The 18,174-nt window shown below is 44.8% G+C and overlaps 1 protein-coding gene across 2 annotated transcripts in view; it reads right to left on the minus strand.

Moving 5' to 3' along the window:
- Positions 1-15,236: 15,236 nt before the first annotated feature.
- The window catches only part of LOC119323185 (probable apyrase 6), a 5,712-nt gene continuing 2,774 nt past the window's right edge, over positions 15,237-18,174 (minus strand). The window contains exons 4-8 of one of the 2 annotated variants that reach the window (XM_037596773.1): positions 18,054-18,096; positions 16,759-16,943; positions 16,074-16,166; positions 15,790-15,986; positions 15,237-15,693 (exon numbers count right to left, since the gene is read on the minus strand). In XM_037596773.1, coding sequence (XP_037452670.1) covers positions 15,438-15,693; positions 15,790-15,986; positions 16,074-16,166; positions 16,759-16,943; positions 18,054-18,096 — 774 coding nt within the window. In that variant the 3' untranslated portion in view covers positions 15,237-15,437. Of the gene's footprint in view, positions 15,694-15,789; positions 15,987-16,073; positions 16,172-16,757; positions 16,944-18,053; positions 18,097-18,174 lie in introns of both variants that reach the window. The other variant, XM_037596772.1, reaches the window with a different exon arrangement.

Genomic DNA, 18,174 nt, shown 5'->3' on the forward strand with positions numbered 1-18,174 from the left:
GGAACCTGTCTCACGTAAGCGTACGTGTAAGGTCGGTCCGGGCCGCTTCATCCCACAATACCGCTGAAGCAAAATAAAACTAGTAGCGGCAAGAAAGTTGACAACATCTACGCCCACAACAAATTTGTGTTCTACTCGTGCAATAGAGAACTACGCATAGACCTAGCTCTGATACCACTGTTGGGGAACGTTGCATAAAATAAAAAAATTCCTACGTTCACCAAGATCCATCTATGAGTTCATCTAGCAACGAGAGAGGGGAGTGCATCTACATACCCTTGTAGACCGTGAGCGGAAGCGTTCAAGAGAACGGGGTTGAGGGAGTCGTACTCGTCGTGATCCAAATCACCGGAGATCCTAGCGCCGAACGGACGGCACCTCCGCGTTCAACACACGTCTGGTCAGCGTGACGTATCCTCCTTCTTGATCTAGCAAGGGGGAAGGAGAGGTTGATGAAGATCCAGCAGCACGACGGCGTGGTGGTGGATGCAGCAGAGTTCCGGCAGGGCTTCGCCAAGCGACTACGGGAGGAGAAGGTGTAGCAAGGGGAGAGGAAGGCGCCAAGACTTCAGGTACGGCTGCCCTCCCTCCCCCTCCTTTATATAGGCCCCCTGGGGGGCGTCGGCCCTGGAGATGGGATCTCCCAAGGGGGCGGCGGCCAAGGGGGGTGGAGTGCCCCCCAAGGCAAGTGGAGGCGCCCCCCACCCTAGGGTTTCCAACCCTAGGTGCAGGGGGGCCCAAGGGGGGGCGCACCAGCCCACCAGGGGCTGGTCCCCTCCCCACTTCAGCCCACGGGGCCCTCCAGGATAGGTGGCCCCACCCGGTGGACCCCCGGGACCCTTCCGGTGGTCCCGGTACAATACCGGTGACCCCCGAAACTCTCCCGATGGCCGAAACTGCACTTCCTATATATAATTCTTTACCTCCGAACCATTTCGGAACTCCTCGTGACATCCGGGATCTCATCCGGGACTCCGAACAACTTTCGGTTTGCTGCATACTCATATCTCTACAACCCTAGCGTCACCGAACCTTAAGTGTGTAGACCCTACGGGTTCGGGAGACACATAGACATGACCGAGACGGCTCTCCGGTCAATAACCAACAACGGGATCTGGATACCCATGTTGGCTCCCACGTGCTCCTCGATGATCTCATCGGATGAACCACGATGTCGAGGATTCAGACAACCCCGTATACGATTCCCTTTGTCAATCGGTATGTTACTTGCCCGAGACTCGATCGTCGGTATCCCAATACCTCGTTCAGTCTCGTTACCAGCAAGTCACTTTACTCGTACCATAATGCATGATCCCCTGACCAGACACTTGGTCACTTTGAGCTTATTACGATGATGCATTACCGAGTGGGCCCAGAGATACCTCTCCGTCATACGGAGTGACAAATCCCAGTCTCGATCCATGTCAACCCAACAGACACTTTCGGAGATACCTGTAGTGCACATTTATAGTCACCCAGTTACGTTGTGACGTTTGGTACACCCAAAGCACTCCTACGGTATCCGGGAGTTACACGATCTCATGGTCTAAGGAAAAGATACTTGACATTGGAAAAGCTCTAGCAAACGAACTACACGATCTTTGTGCTATGCTTAGGATTGGGTCTTGTCCATCACATCATTCTCCTAATGATGTGATCCCGTTATCAATGACATCCAATGTCCACAGTCAGGAAACCATGACTATCTGTTGATCAACGAGCTAGTCAACTAGAGGCTTACTAGGGACATATTGTGGTCTATGTATTCACACGTGTATTACAATTTCCGGATAATACATTTATAGCATGAATAAAAGACAATTATCATGAACAAGGAAATATAATAATAATCCTTTTATTATTGCCTCTAGGGCATATTTCCAACATTCCATAGGAAGGCTGTTTGGCGCGCCCGAAAAAATCGCATCAAATCCTTAATGGATGCGGCAGGTGTCATCCATAGGGATCATGAGGCTATGGCGGCCATGGTTACATCTTAATTTGCGGACTTATTTTTAGCTGATGATTCTTTATGTGCGGACCCTGTGATTGATCTCATTAATCCTCGTGTTACTGACCTCATGAATGATGCTCTCTGCCTAGATTTCTCGGACAAGGAGATTGCGGATGCCTTAATTCAGATTGGCCCCTTGAAGGCGCCAGGACCAGACGGGTTCCCTGCTCGCTTCTTTCAGAGAAACTGGGCAGTGATGAGGGACCAAGTAATTGCTGGCGTAAAAGAGTTTTTCCGAACGGGAGTGATGCCGAATGGGGTGAATGAACTGCTATAGTTCTCATCACCAAGGTGGATAATCCGGAGAAACTGACAGAGTTTCGACCTATCAGTCTATGCAACATGATCTATAAGGTGGTAATCAAAATGTTTGGTAAATCGCTTGCGTCCTATCCTAGATGATATTATCTCCCCGGAGCAGAGTGCATTTGTTCCCGGGCGTCTGATTATAGATAATGCCTTAATTGTGTTTGAGTGCATCCACTATATACAGCAAGAGAAGGACCCGGAGAAGAGTTTTTGTGCCTATAAGTTTGATTTTTCCAAAGCTTATGACAGGATTGATTGGATCTTCTTGGAGCGAATGATGCAAAAGATGGGTTTTGCTCGCCGTTGGGAGGACTGGATTATGGCATGCGTCACCTCGGTGAGATACACAGTGAAATTTAATGGAACCCTCTTGGATTCGTTCGCACCGTTGTGTGGGCTACAGCAAGGTGATCCTCTCTCCCCATTTTTATTCCTGTTTGTGGCTGATGGTCTCTCTGCTTTGTTGAAGGATGGGGAAAGCAAAGGTGATTACACTCCGCTAAAAATCTGCTGCAGAGCCCCGGGCGTCTCTCACCTATTGTTTGCAGATGACACATTGCTCTTCTTCAAAGCTAAAGAGGAGGAAGCTTTGAAAGTAGAGGAGGTGCTGAATACGTATGAAAAAGCTACAGGACAGTGTATTAATCCAGCCAAGTGTAGCGCATTGTTTGGTAATTCTTGTGCCATTGTGGACCAGGAGAAGGTGTGTGATGTCTTACATATTGCAACAGTCACTTTTGAGGAAAAGTATCTTGGACTCCGCACATCAGAAGGTCGTATGTCTAGGGGGGAATTTCAGAATTTGCAGTCTCATTTGATGAAGAGAATCATTGCTTGGGGCGACACCCTCTTGCTTGCTGGGAAAGAAATTATGATTAAAGCCGTTGCCCAAGCCATCCCCACGTATATTATGGGGGTTTTCAAGTTGCCGATGTCTGTTTGCGATGACCTCAACAGAATTGTGAGGAACTTTTGGTGGGGTTCCACTGAAGGCAAGAGGAAACTTCATTGGATGGCATGGCCGAAAATCCTAGCTCATAAAACAAAGGGCGGTCTAGGCTTCAAAGATTTTCGAGTGTTTAACCAGGCTCTTCTTGCTCACCAGGCTTGGCAGCTGCTTACTAAGCCTAACAGTTTATGTGCGCAGGTGCTGAAAGCTATGTACTATCCAGATGGAAGATTGGGGGACACGGTATTCTCAGGAAATGCCTCTCTGACGTGGCAGGCCATACAGTATGGCTTGGAGCTACTAAAGAAGGGCATCATCTGGCGGGTCGGGGATGGCCAGTCCATCCGTATATGGCGGGATCGGTGGATACCAAGGGAGCCGTCGCGCCAGCCTGTCTCCCTCCAGTGCACATGCAGGCTTCGGCGGGTGTCCGAGCTCCTTGGCCGGACGTGACCTGGCGTATGGACCTGCTCAGGCGCCACTTTCTACCAGCAGATGTCGACGCGATCGCCAGCATCCGCACTTCATCACGCGTCACCGAGAACATTATTGCATGGGCTCCAGAGAAGAACGGTATCTTCACCGTTCGATCCGCCTATTGCTTTGCCATGGACGAGCGCGAGCGTCCATCGGCTTCAGCCACGAGCAAGGCACCGGATGGTCGTCGCGCCATATGGAAGATCATATGGGGGTGCCCTGCTCCCCCGAAGGTACGCGTGTTTGCTTGGAGAGTTGTTACAAATTCACTTGCTACTTGGGCAAACAAATTCTCCTGACACCTCGAGCTCACTGACATATGTCCCCTTTGTGGTGTGGAACGAGAGGATGGGTTCCATGCGTTCTGCAGGTGCCCACTAGCGAAGGAACTATGGCATGCGGTGGCCTTGGATTGGTCTATACCAAGCGTTGAAGCCATCCGGAACGCTGGGCCGGAGTGGCTCTTCACACTCCTAGACCCACTGGATGAGGTGACACGAATGGTTGTGCTCATGGTGATGTGGAGGATTTGACATGTGCGGAACGAAATAACACACAAGAAGAAACCCCCACCCACAGAAGTATCTCGACGCTTCCTTCAGGGGTATATCAACTCACTCTTATGCCTGAAGCAATACCCTAATGGAGATGTGGCCAAGGGTAAGATGGTGCTTAATACACCACTGATGAGCACTACACATTATGCGCCTCCCAAGGAGGAGCGCGGGTGGGCCGCTCCGACACCTGGTAGCACCAAGCTTAATGCAGATGGGAGTTTCATCCCAGTGACTGGAGCGGCTGGAGGGGGCATGATCCTTCGAGATTCTCAAGGCGAGATCATTTTTAGTGCCCGCAGAGAGATACGAGCATGCGATAATGCGCCCGGGCAATTAGCGGCGTGCCGTGAGGGCCTGGAGCTGGCACTCCACCAGACGAACACACCCATTATAGTCGAGCTTGATTGTGCGGAGGCGATGTCCATGATCACAGCGCGAGGACAGGACCGGTCGGTCCATCGCATCGTTGTTGAGGACATTAAGAGACTAGTAGCGACGGAGGGGAGAGAGGTCTCTTTTAATCTTTGTTGTCATTCGCAGAACAAAGTTAGTCATGAGCTCGCCAAGTATGGTAGGAGCACTCCCCGCACTGTTGTTTGGTTGCACTCGGGATTAGACCTTATTGTAAGCTTAGCTCTGGCTGAGAAGCCTCCGTGGGTAATGAGAAATCTCTTTTCACCCGCAAAAAAAAGTCTTTCACCCGCAAAAACATTACCAATAATGTTTTTGAAAGAGCCTTGAATCGCCCATCCGAAAAGATGGGAAGCCTTGATCGATAAACGTACTCGTGTCGGGATGACTCCATAAAAGTGCAGGCCACCGAAGAAGGACGGTGCAACTTTAGCCTCCTTTAAATATCTTCTCGTAATTCTGGTTTTTGGCCTTTCCTGGAAAGTTAGGAAAAGTTTGCTGGAAGCAGCCATTGTCTATTTTTCTAAACATTTTTCCTTAAATCCACTTGTATTTTATTTTAATTAACCAAATATTAGATAATTATTGCCTAGTACCCGCCGGTCAATGACACACATGGCGGTAGGCGGTGTGGTGGCCGCCGGTGAGGGGCGGCGTGGCGGTGGCGATGGGGCGGCAGCAAGGACCGCCGGCGATGGCAGGAGTTTGACGCATGGGGTAGTAGTTGGTGAAATTTTAGTCCATCAAAAAGATACGGGAGATGATGTTCTCATAAACCCACGGCACTTTTACGGGATCTTCTAAAGTTAAGGCCAGTTTACGGGAGCTATTGGAGAGTTTTTTGGATAACCCATGTGGCTAGGTCTAGGTGCCCACACGGAGAGGCTTAAATTTTAAAGGGCCCACTCCATGCTTGTATGTTTAAGATACCCTAACGCTCGCTGTCACTAATGTTAGGGGCATCTCCAAAGTTAAATGCACCGAACCATCACTTTCGTGACTTGCGGAAAACCAACGCTTTACAAACGTGACATTTTACACTGAACCAAAAAATTGACAGTGACAAAAAGCCCTGGTGGTAGATGCTAAGTGTTTAGATGACATCACTAATCAACCAGGCCCACCCGTCAAGCTGGGTTGGCAAGAAAAAATGACACGTAAGCAAATTGACTTGGTCGTCGTCTTCTTTTTTTCTCCTCCTCTCTCTTTAAAGCATTTTTTATCAAACACCTTCAGGAATACAAGTCGAGTAGCGGCAACCTTACGTACTCCACCATCAGTCCACCACTGCTTCCTCCTCCCCTGCCTCGGCGTCCTGCTCCCAAGCGCACTCGCACTGAAGCACTATGCGCAGCTCCATCGTTGGCGCACAGGAATACCGAGTCGAATGTTTCCACAAACCGTGTGAAAGCTACAAAAAACCGATACTAAACTGAGCCGGCCCACACCAACTGGCGCACCTAGGCAAGCGCTGTGGTGCCGCTCACAATGAGCGATATCTAGCATATGTGCAAACTTTTCTAAAAAAGAATGTGCAAACTTTGTGCTGCAGTGGTGGATCCAGTGGGGGTGCCGTGGGTGCCCTGGCACCCCTAGCACTTGTTTGGCTAATTCTATGTGTATTATATAGGATTAAAATGCTAAACAGGCAAGTTCGTTTATGGTTATACATAGACATTTTTATGGTGAGTGTAAGGTTGGCACCCCATGCGTCAAGGTCTAGGTCCGCCACTGTTGTGGTAGCCCACTCCTAGTTTTTCTGTAAAAAGAAACATAAATACAGATCTCATACGATTCTTTCTCCTGTATAATACTCGCACAACGTGAAGACTGAATACAGAATTGGAGGGAAAATATTGCAGGAACACAATAAGAGACTACACAATAGCCTGCCAAAATCCAAATCAATCCCTGATAAGATTAGGAATAGGGTAGGTTGAAGTGATGGAAACAATCGATAGTCCGGTGCAGCCTTAGAGCATGATTGATTTGCTGTCAATATTTGGCTAGCCAAATGTTGGCATTGCCAAATATTGACAATACCAAGACTTGCCAAAATATTGGCATATTCATGTGAGATAGGTAAGGCAACTCTGTAAGCAACCAATTAGTAGCCAATATTTGGCACAATGTCAAACATTGGCATTGCCAATTTTTGATACCAAATCAATTATGCTCTTAACCAGGGCAAACCACAAGCATATTTTCCTCTCGGATTGAGTAGTGAAGGTGTCACACGTCCCATGATGGCTTCTTCTAGTACTGGCCCGGGGAACCATGATGCTGATGATGGATCTCACACACCAAATGTAAGAAATCTCACTCCATTCTTCAGCATGAATCATAGCCAAATCCTCCAATTTATTTTTGCAACAAAAACATATATTTCCGCCATTCCTTTTTAACAGTTCTACTATAGGTGTTTTGTCTAGAATTTTCACCATAAAAGCAGTTATTGGCAATCAACTCTTTTATGGCAAATCTGCTAGAATTGCTGGCCAGTTTCCTTGCGCTTCCACTATAAACCTAGCGATATGATGACGCGGAAACCTTAAAATCTTTCTTCTTCTAATAATAAAGCACGGATTGACTCCATGGATTCACCGTCACAATACGTTTCTTCCCATGATTTACGCTTTCATTTTAAATCTTTACCTACTAATTTACCCACCAATGCCATCTGTAATATGTAACTAGAAAAAAAGGTTCCGTAAAACGAGATGAAAAAATAATTGCTGGGCGCTGAACTCGAACCTGGGTCTCCTAGATGTGAGCGGGCTTGGCTAGCCATGCGAACTGAAAGAACCAAGGTTCGGCTTTCAATGAACACACGATGAGTAGATCCGAGCAAATCATCAAAGGGAAATTTTCGTATTGGGCCACGGCTGGGCCTAATCAACACCCTCGCTACACTTTTAGGCCTTTTCTGGCCCACGAACAATGTGAGAAAAACAAAAGCCCAGGCGGTATCGAACTCGCGACTTTCTGTCCTGACGAAAGGCTCCAGCAACCAACTAGACGTCCATATTTGATGTTAAATAATCCCACATTGTTCCTTTAGACCGAATCCTACCAGTTTATATATGTTAGCAAGTGTCACGTAATGAGGAAGACGCATAAGAAAAGAGACCACGAGATGAATTGAGGGCTGTCTATTGAAGGAAATAATTGATGGTTGTCTATTAAAGGAAGGAATTTAGGGTTGAATATGAACAAAATAAAGTAAAGATGAATTTCCTGCTGTGCTCGTTAGAGCTCCCGAGCACACATCCTTCCGGGCTGTCCGATCGAGATCCCGATCGCCGCCAGGTGTTCCACGGTCCGGAAACGCGAACCCGATCTCTGAACTTCTACTTGTGACCATGTACAGTGTTGGAGAACGTAGTAATTTCAAAAAATTTCCTGCACACACGCAAGATCATGGTGATGACATAGCAACGAGAGGGGAGAGTGTTGTCCACGTACCCTCGTAGACCGTAAGCGGAAGCGTTATGACAACGCGGTTGATGTAGTCGTACGTCTTCACGATCCGACCGATCCAAGTACCGAACGTACGGCACCTCCGAGTTCAGCACACGTTCAGCTCGATGACGATCCCCGGGCTCCGATCCAGCAAAGCTTCGGGGATGAGTTCCGTCAGCACGACGGTGTGGTGACGATGATGATGCTCTACCGGCGTAGGGCTTCGCCTAAACTCCGCGATGATATGACCGAGGTGGAATATGGTGGAGGGGGGCACCGCACACGGCTAAGGAACGATTCGTAGATCAACTTGTGTGGGGTGCCCCCTGCCCCCTATATAAAGGAGCAAGGGGAGGGCCGGCCAAGGAGGAGGAGGCGCGCCCAAGGGGGGAGTCCTACTCCCACCGGGAGTAGGACTCCTCCTTTCCTAGTAGGAGTAGGAGAGAAGGAAGGGGAAGAGAGAAGGGAAGGAAGGAGGGGGTGCGGCCCCTCCCCCTAGTCCAATTCGTACTAGGCCTTGGGGGGCGCGCGGCCTGCCCTAGGCAGCCCCTCTCTCTTTCCCGTATGGCCCAATAAGGCCCAATACTTCTCCCCGGCGAATTCCCGTAACTCTCCGGTACTCCGATAAATACCCGAATCACTCGGAACCTTTCCAAACTCCGAATATAGTCGTCCAATATATCGATCTTTATGTCTCGACCATTTCGAGACTCCTGTCATGTCCCCGATCTCATCCGGGACTCCGAACTCCTTCGATACATCAAAACTCATAAACTCATAATATAACTGTCATCGAAACCTTAAGCGTGCGGACCCTACGGGTTCGAGAACAATGTAGACATGACCTAGAACTATTCTCGGTCAATAACCAATAGCGGAACCTGGATGCTCATATTGGCTCCCACATATTCTACGAAGATCTTTATCGGTCAAACCGCATAACAACATACGTTGTTCCCTTTGTCATCGGTATGTTACTTGCCCGAGATTCGATCGTCGGTATCCAATACCTAGTTCAATCTCGTTACTGGCAAGTCTCTTTACTCGTTACGTAATGCATCATCCCGCAACTAACTCATTAGTCACATTGCTTGCAAGGCTTATAGTGATGTGCATTACCGAGAGGGCCCAGAGATACCTCTCCGACAATCGGAGTGACAAAACCTAATCTCGAAATACGCCAACTCAACATGTACCTTCGGAGACACCTGTAGTACTCATTTATAATCACCCAGTTACGTTGTGACGTTTGGTAGCACCCAAGTGTTCCTCCGGTAAACGGGAGTTGCATAATCTCATAGTTACAGGAACATGTATAAGTCATGAAGAAAGCAATAGCAACATACTAAACGATCAAGTGCTAGGCTAACGGAATGGGTCATGTCAATCACATCATTCTCCTAATGATGTGATCCCATTAATCAAATGACAACACGTGTCTATGGTTAGGAAACATAACCATCTTTGATTAATGAGCTGGTCAAGTAGAGGCATACTAGTGACTATATGTTTGTCTATATATTCACACATGTATCATGTTTCCGGTTAATACAATTCTAGCATGAATAATAAACATTTATCATGATATAAGGAAATAAATAATAACTTTATTATTGCCTCTAGGGCATATTTCCTTCATACAGGTGATGGCTGTAGCTTGGTCTGGAGCATAAAAATTGCGTCGAGGTAGCAGGTGGATGGTGGTGCTGGTGCCTCTCTTGAATTGTTGATAGTGATGGCTGCAATTTTAAGAAGTGTTTTTTCTCTCTCCGTCCTATTCTGCATTTGTTTCTTCCCCTATGTGTGATGATTAGCACAGGGTGCATTGTGGCTTGGCTTGATCTGTTGTGATAGTTAGGGAAGATGATAGTAGCAAGTATAAACTCTCTTGAATGGGTAGTCCATAGTATAATGGTAATTGTACTATGATTATTCATCTAACACATGGCAAAAAAGAGACTGCATTATGAAGTAATCTGTTGTTTTGTTGCCATTCCAATTCATTTTTAGCCACTATAAAGAACACGTGTCCTCTGTGAAAACTTGATAGATATTTACTATTCGGTGTCCAAGTGATTACATGATATAATAAAGCAGAGAAATCAAGATTTATATTAAGCTATTGGACTCATTTCTTCTATTGAACTTGCTCAAACTTGCATGATTTTTTTATAAGTAGTTGCCTCATTTCTGCTATTGGACTTGCTCAATGGGTCGATTCTCAATGGATTGACGGGCAGTTTGTATCCACTATTTTATTTTCTTTAGCAAGCAAGCTAATGAGTTGGCTGCATAATCTATGAAAATTGTCTGCAAACCCGGTATGAGTTGCTACCTTTTAATCCTTTTACTAAACAAAACCTGGTTTGCCACGATATAGTATGCAATTTGCTTAGATTAGAGCAGAACTTGCCTGCAACAACAAGAGCATTATCCATGGGACACAACACAACTTGATATTCCACACAATATAGGTCCAAATTTATTGCCTTAAACTTGTAGGCAAATTGCCTACAAACCAAGTATTAGTTGTTGCTCCTGACTTTCACTATTTATTTTTCTTCGGCTAGCAAGCTAATGAGTTGGCTGCAGAATCTATGGAAATTGCCTACAAACCCAGTACGAGTTGCTACCTTTCAATCTGTTTTTGTAAACAAAACCTGGAGTTGCCTAGATATACTATGCAATTTGCTTACATCAGAGCACAACTTGCCTTCAACCACTGATATATTTGCCCAGGGGACACATCACAACTTGATTCTTCACATAATATAACTTGAGAGAGGGCAAGGGGCACGAGATGCAGAGGCACTCAAGATTCTGGTCATTTTGTACGGCTGCTATTACTGTTATTGCAATGACTATCCTACCCTACCATATTTTGAATATTTGACTAGTACTTGCTAGAGCAAACCAAAACCACTGCTCAAAACGCTACCCTAAGCACCTAAGTTTCAAAAATATGCTTTCGTAGATATTCTTGCCTAAACGGAGTGTTTGTTTTGATTGCATGGACTCACTAAATTCTAAAATGATGTCAAAGCAATGTTTTCGAGGTTTTGTGCACACACCCAAGCAAGAAGCTTCAACATCCACTTCTAGGTAAGCTTCGCACAAAGCTATCCAATTTTTCTGTGTCAGGAAAAAAAAGAGGAGTTGCCTCAAACTTATATGCATTTTGCCTACATCCCAGCAGGACTTGCTTTTTATTTTCCCTCTTTGGAAGCAAGAAGCTTTGCCAGCCACTTCCAGGTAAATTTCACACATCCCCAATAGCTTCCCACCTAGTTTTTTCTGCCTCCCCAGTGGCTGTTAGCTTTTTTGTTCCAGCAAATAGAGGGAGTTGCCTGAAACTTATATGCAAATTGCCTACATCACAGGAAGACTTTCTTTCCCATTTTCTCGCAAGCAAAAAGATTCACCAGCAGCTTCCAGGTAAACTTCGCACAACCCCCAAAGCTTTTTCCAACATGTTTTTATGCATCCCCGATAGGTGGCTGATAGTTTTTTTGTTCAGCAAAAAAGGGAGTTGCCTGAAACTTATATGGAAATTGCCTACATTACAGGAAGACTTGCTTTTGATTTCCCATTTTCCTTCTTTTGGCACCAAACTAACAAGCTGGCTACATAAATAGGTTTTAACTCACAAACTTTGCCTACACCGCAAGCACAACTTTTCAAGCATAAAACAACGCAAAACACTATCCTAGTGATGATTTTCTTTTTTCAAAAAATCATAAGTTGCCTGCAAGCATTCCACTATTGGAGGCGTCAGGGGGGAGGTGCTGGGTGGGCCTATGGTAGATGGGGTTCGCGCGGTTACGAGGGGGGCAGGAAAAGATCATGCACCATGTGCGCTGGGGAGGTTCATGGATTTTATCGGGAGGGAGATGCATGCTTCCCCCTGCATGTGTTCCTTTTGTTCATGTTTTTTTGTGCGGCGTGATTTTACCAGATCCCATTTTCTGAGTGTGCTATTTTCCTCGATTCACTCGATGTGATGAATTGATTCTAGGCACGGTTCCAAGAGCTTTCGTTTGGGACGATGACCTCATACTCAAGGTCATGAAGAAGGACAAGAAGGGTGAAGTGGAGTTTGGCAAGCTGCGAGTAAGCATTCGACACCCCACATTTTTCCTGTTTTTCACACATGTCAATTTTTAGGCAACCATACACTGTTTATCGAGGCAACTCACACACTTAGGACAGGCAAATCATGCATAAACATGTTGTCACGGAAGTCACACACACAAAAGGCAGGCAACCAACCGTAACTGAATAGGTGAGTCAGGCGCCCCAGACATAGGCATACTGGATCAGGCAACACCACACACATTATTTAGGCGACTCACACCATTAGCACAAGCAAGTCACACACAACATTTTTCATATCAACATAAATGGTACAACCCACAAAAATATATAAAGTTAAAACTAAAAAGGATGTCAAGTCAAAAGCCGGAGATTTTTGTGCATGGCAAGAAGCTTCACCAACCAACAAATATATCAAACTAGTTTAATCCCGCCTTTCCTGCTAACAGCTTCTTTAGTTTTGCCAGAAACTTATATGCATTTTTCCTAAATCTCAGCAGGGACTTTGTGTGTAAGCTTTGTAATGGCATTTTGCCTGAAACTTACACGAGAAGCTTCACAAGCAAATAGGCTCAGCGAGCAACTAGCAGGTAAACTTTTGCTCGATCCCCAGCCACCACATGTTGTTTCAATACACCACCATGTTGCCTACATCTCAGCATTTTGCATGTTACCTGGTTAAGCAAGTGTGGGTCTACATAGGGAGTCAGATTGCACTTGTCTTGATGATTGTTTCCACTATTATTATTTTTTGCCTTTTGTAAACAGGATCTTGTTTTGTTGATTGCAATGGAATTGTCCAAAAATAGAATAATTTGTTGTATTTTCATGACACCCCTCAAGCAAGTTTATTGTTGCACACACATCCACCCAGGGAGGTGTATGTCACATGTTTTTAAGGAACAAACTTTTGGTCTATGTAGCAAGAAACTCGGGATACATTTTTTGGACACATGACTTGCTTCATGAGTGCATTTAAGTTGCCTAAAAGAACACAAGCAGTTGCCTAAATTTTATATTGGTTTAGACAAAACAGAGCCTAATTTTTTTAGAACGAAATTGCATGCATGATACACATAGCAAGTTTATATTTGCATATGCACACATCACCATCAGTTTGTATCTTACAAGTTCAAGGGGAAGACATTTTTTGTCTAGGTAGGAAAAGAGTAGGATGCAATTTTTTGTGTAGAGGACTTGCTTGCAATATGCTGCCTGAACACCAGTAGTTGCTTGCTTTTTTAGTACTCCCTCCGGTCCTTTTTACCTTGCGCATAACACAAAGCCCGGATACCAAGGAGAGGCAGCCATGCAAAAAACTGGACAATTTTACCCCCACAACAATGTGATCTGTGTATACGGATATCCTGCTGAAAAATAATTGCGGACGCCTTGATTGGCTGTCCTCCTTTGACTCCTCGTAGCGCACGCCCCTGCATGCATGCTCTGCATGCCAATTGGTTAGTGGCGGGCGCTAATTAAGGGATGGGATGGAAAGGGCAGTGGCATGGATGGAAAGACTAGCTGCGGTGGCTTAGTACGCAGACTATTAAGGGAAAAATTGGAAAAATTTATACGCAGACTATTGAGGACTGGAGGGAGTACTAGACAAACTAACAAGAAAAACCACATAAAAACAAGGTGGGAGTTGAATGCATAACACCAGGAAATCATGGCCTTGTGTGTTTTTGTTGCAGGGATTTTGTGGATATCAAAACCTAAAGCTGGAGTTTTTTCTACTCGGAAAAGGAGGTGGTGTGGTGGAGGACGTACAAGAGAGGGGTTTGAGCAAACTAACGTTGTTGCATGCTTCAGGGGAGGCGTTGGTTCGTGGGGGTGGGGTGGATCAGAACTCCCAGATGTGGAGTTAAGCAGGCTGCAGATGAGGGCTGTACTGGAGAGGGCGGAGAGGTTTGCGAAGGTTTGTTGGCGTGGGGACATGTGCTGGGAGGAACAGTTGGGACCGTTTCTTTCCTTTTTTGGCTGACAGCTGGACAAAGGGAGGGACCACTACCATAAACAGAGCGTGTGCCCTCGAGCGCTAGCCAGCCAACGGTTGCTGGCTAGTCGCGTCCTTCAATTAATAAAGAAAGGAAATTTACATGTGAGGAGATATTGCATTGGCACGGAGATTTAGGGATGCTGCAATGTTCTCAACAAAAAAAAGATAAAAATAGAGCAGATATACGACTCTAAAATTTTACATAGAAGTTCTTTCCTGGATCCATACATTGTATCATTATTTTGCAGGTGTGATCCACATAAGAGATCACATTTTCAGTCCAGTAATAAATGATTATAATTTATTTACTCATGTTCGTACTAAATGTTAAAAGGGTCAATCCACAAGCTTGTCTGATCCTCGGTTCATTTTTTTAACTGTCCACGTGTTCTATCAAGGATCATTTTGTCGCATATGGAAATGACAAGCAATTTTCTTTCTTACCAGAATTGTCATATTTATAAGATCGATCACCAATGGGTTCTGCACTTCACTAGAAATAATTTGTAGCCTTGACCTGACAAGTTATTGTTGTTGTATCGAATTATTCATAGTATGAGACCAAATTTATTGTTTTGGTTCCATACAAATTTTTTGTTCTTTGATAAATGGAGATTGTCATTGCCGTCTATTTGCATGGCAGAATTAGGCGGTTCATTGTAACAATTTTTTGGCTTGATATTTATCTGTCTAGATGCGTGGGTTTATGGATATTCTTTCTCCCGTTGCAACGCCTCCCTCACATTGGGTGGCAACGTTTCGATATTGTCTGTGCCGTGCAGTCGGTTGATTTGGGTTCGCTGTTCTGGTGGAAGGCATCTAGCACTTTCTTCGTAGTGAAACATTGGGGTTGTGCTTGCACATACAATTTCTTAAAAAAAATTGAGTGAATGCTATTTTTTTTTCTCTCCCGTTACAACGCACGGGCATGTGTGCTAGTCTGTACTCATGCACGCAAAATAATAAGATCACAACTTGACCTAAGATTAATATACTTCCTCCGTCCCAAAATAAGTGTCGCTGATTTAGTACAGTACAAAATTGTACAGTATATGCCATTACATACGATTAGTATGTAACAAAATGTTCTACAGCATTTCAATACATGCCACATAGTACAAGTGTGCTGCCCTTCATGTTCCACCACCTGCACAATGCCCAGCGTCAGCTGATGCGTGTCATAATGTATCGGCCTTTCTCTAAATCATATATAATCTTTGTCTTGGGCTTCCTCCATCTCAACCCCAAAAATACTCCGCAAGCAAGAAACGCTCCCAGCACGGCGAGCAGTGGTCTATGCTTAGGTGCCTGTGTTGCCGCAGCCCCCGATGCCCCTAGAATCCTATCTTTTGTATTTGCAATGAAAGCTCCTAGGGCCCACTCAATATGAGTGTCGCCGATCTGATTTGAATACTCGATCCTGCTCAGTGGAAATTTTAAGTAGCAAGTGCATAAGATTAGTCAAGGGTAGATTTCACTCAAGAAGAATGATGGTGTCCTGATATGATATGCTTGCCTCTTGTCATCCAATGGCACACCAAGGCTGTCGTGCAGTAGAGCCACAATGTATGCCGACGAGAAGCAATACCGTGAGAAATCTTCATCTGAATGATTGAGATACTTTTGTCTCAGCGTGGACAAGTCCTTGTTGCAAAGTTGCTCTCCAGCAACCACAAAATCAGACAGTGATGAAGACCGGTCTAGTCCAAAGAACTGGAAGAGGATGTATAGTCAGAACTGTCCTAAGAAAAGAATGGTATTTGCCAAGGGAAGAAAAAAAAATGAGAACATGCAATGGACCTTGGATGTAAAATAGAAATTTTCAGTTGCTAGGAAATGCCCAAGCAGCTCAGGGACGAAATTAGATCCTAGGTGACATTGCTGATACTTGCACTTTTCTGCAGTCAAGACAATAGTTACGGGTATGCAGGTGGATATGGATATAGAATATAAATGCTGGCAGTGCAAACCTAAATGTCCGATAAAAATGGTACTAAATCTAAGAACATCATGCTCAATTGAGTTTCTTATAAGTCACGATAAAGAGCAAGCTCAACAAAGTATTCGAAGTGCCAAGATTTGCAAAAGATATTAATTAGGTCAGTAGGAGCCAAGATTTACCAAGATGGGTGGTGGGTGTTTTCACTCCCCCTAGGTTTCAGGGTTGGACCATGTAACTCCCTCCCATATATATAGAACTGTGTCAGTAGGAGCCTTTCCTACTATCTTGACCGTTCAAACAAAAAAGATGTTAGGTCAATGCAGTCAAGAACCTCCATCTTACTTGACATCAAACAGTTACGTCCTTACAGGGATACCCCTCATTATGCATTATAGTTTTGAGTTCATCATGACAGTTCCAAAAATTCTAACTTCATCTGACGGTACTTTAAGCACAGGAACCATGAAGAAAAGGATATGTAGACAAAATAACTATAGATACAGATAAAGAAAAAGGGATCAAACTTCACATGTATTTCTTACCCTTTCCTTCTTGCATCATCATCATTGAAGAAGATCTACATGTTTTATAGTTTCCGCTTCCATTATCAACATATTGATTCTCTAAATTTGATCTTGATGCACCGCTTGTTCTCGCCAATACTTTCCTTTTGTGAGAATATCCTTTAGGGGCACAAGGATCAACAAGTGTACCGTTTTTGGAAGATCCTTCAATTGCACGAATCATGATGAAACACTGGTCGGTACTTGTACTTGCAAAAGAGTACTATATTTGTAATTTAAAGTTAACCAGTGGAATTACAAGAACATCTGTTAAATTCCTAAAAATAATAAAGGATACAACCCCTTCAACAAACTTTTTCTTTGAACTAAAATCCTGGGACATTTGTACTGTGGGAGCAACCATAGCTAAGTATTAGTTGTTGGCATTCTACTATGGACTAAGAAAGGGTTTTGTGATTAATATCACTGTTTTAAATATCGGCCGATATTTGAGTTAATCAGCCAGTTAATCCTGATTCCGTAGGTCATGGATGCGATAACAGCATATCCTTCGCCTTAACTGGTTTAGCGGATTAACTGGCTGTCAAACTGATTTATCGGCTATAAGGCCGATTTATCCCACTGAGCCAATTAACTGGAGAGAGAAATTTGGGCCCAAAAGTTTGGCCCATTCCCTCCTTTACCCCAAAATTGGGTGTTTAGGTCACAGCCTGTTCCCTCCCTTCTCACTCTCCCCTCCCCTCCCGTGGTAGTAACCCTCGTTGGAGGTTGGAGCAGCAGCCGCCGCCCCTCTCTGAGCAGCAATCTGATCTATGCTATATGCTGCTGCTGCTGCTTATTGCCTCTCCTTTACTGCTGCTGTTGCTATGCTATATGCTGCTCCTGCTGCTTATTGCCTCTTCTTTACTGCTGCTGTTGCTATGCTGTATGCTGCTCCTGCTATGTGCTATATGCTGCTGCTGCTGCTGCTGCTGCTTATTGTCTAATGTGGTGTATTTGAATATTTGTTGATATATGTAGCAATCCGTGTCTGCTTCTAGCGCTGCAAATGCTCCATCTTTGAAGCGAAGATATATAGATATGATCCCAATTAACCTACCGATAAATTCAGTTAATAGGCCGATTCCCCGATTAATCCCTACTCCTCACCCGACAGAGCAGCTACAAGTTATCGATATCCTGAACATTGATTAATATTAACATTGATATTCCTATTTGCAGGCAGTTTGTGTTCCCTTATCCATCAGATGCTGAATTGCCTCATTGCAGCAGATGGAAAATGGCTGGATTGAATGTTTTAACACACAGTAATACCTCTTGACTTCAGTATTTGATGGTATGAGTCTTGTGCTGCATTCTGTGAAAATAAGTGAGTAAATCAGATTTTCAATCTACACCACAATACCACAATATTACAAGATCACAAATACATTAT

Source organism: Triticum dicoccoides, chromosome 6B, assembly GCF_002162155.2.
Source record: "Triticum dicoccoides isolate Atlit2015 ecotype Zavitan chromosome 6B, WEW_v2.0, whole genome shotgun sequence".
In the NCBI taxonomy this organism is placed as follows: Eukaryota; Viridiplantae; Streptophyta; class Magnoliopsida; order Poales; family Poaceae; genus Triticum; species Triticum dicoccoides.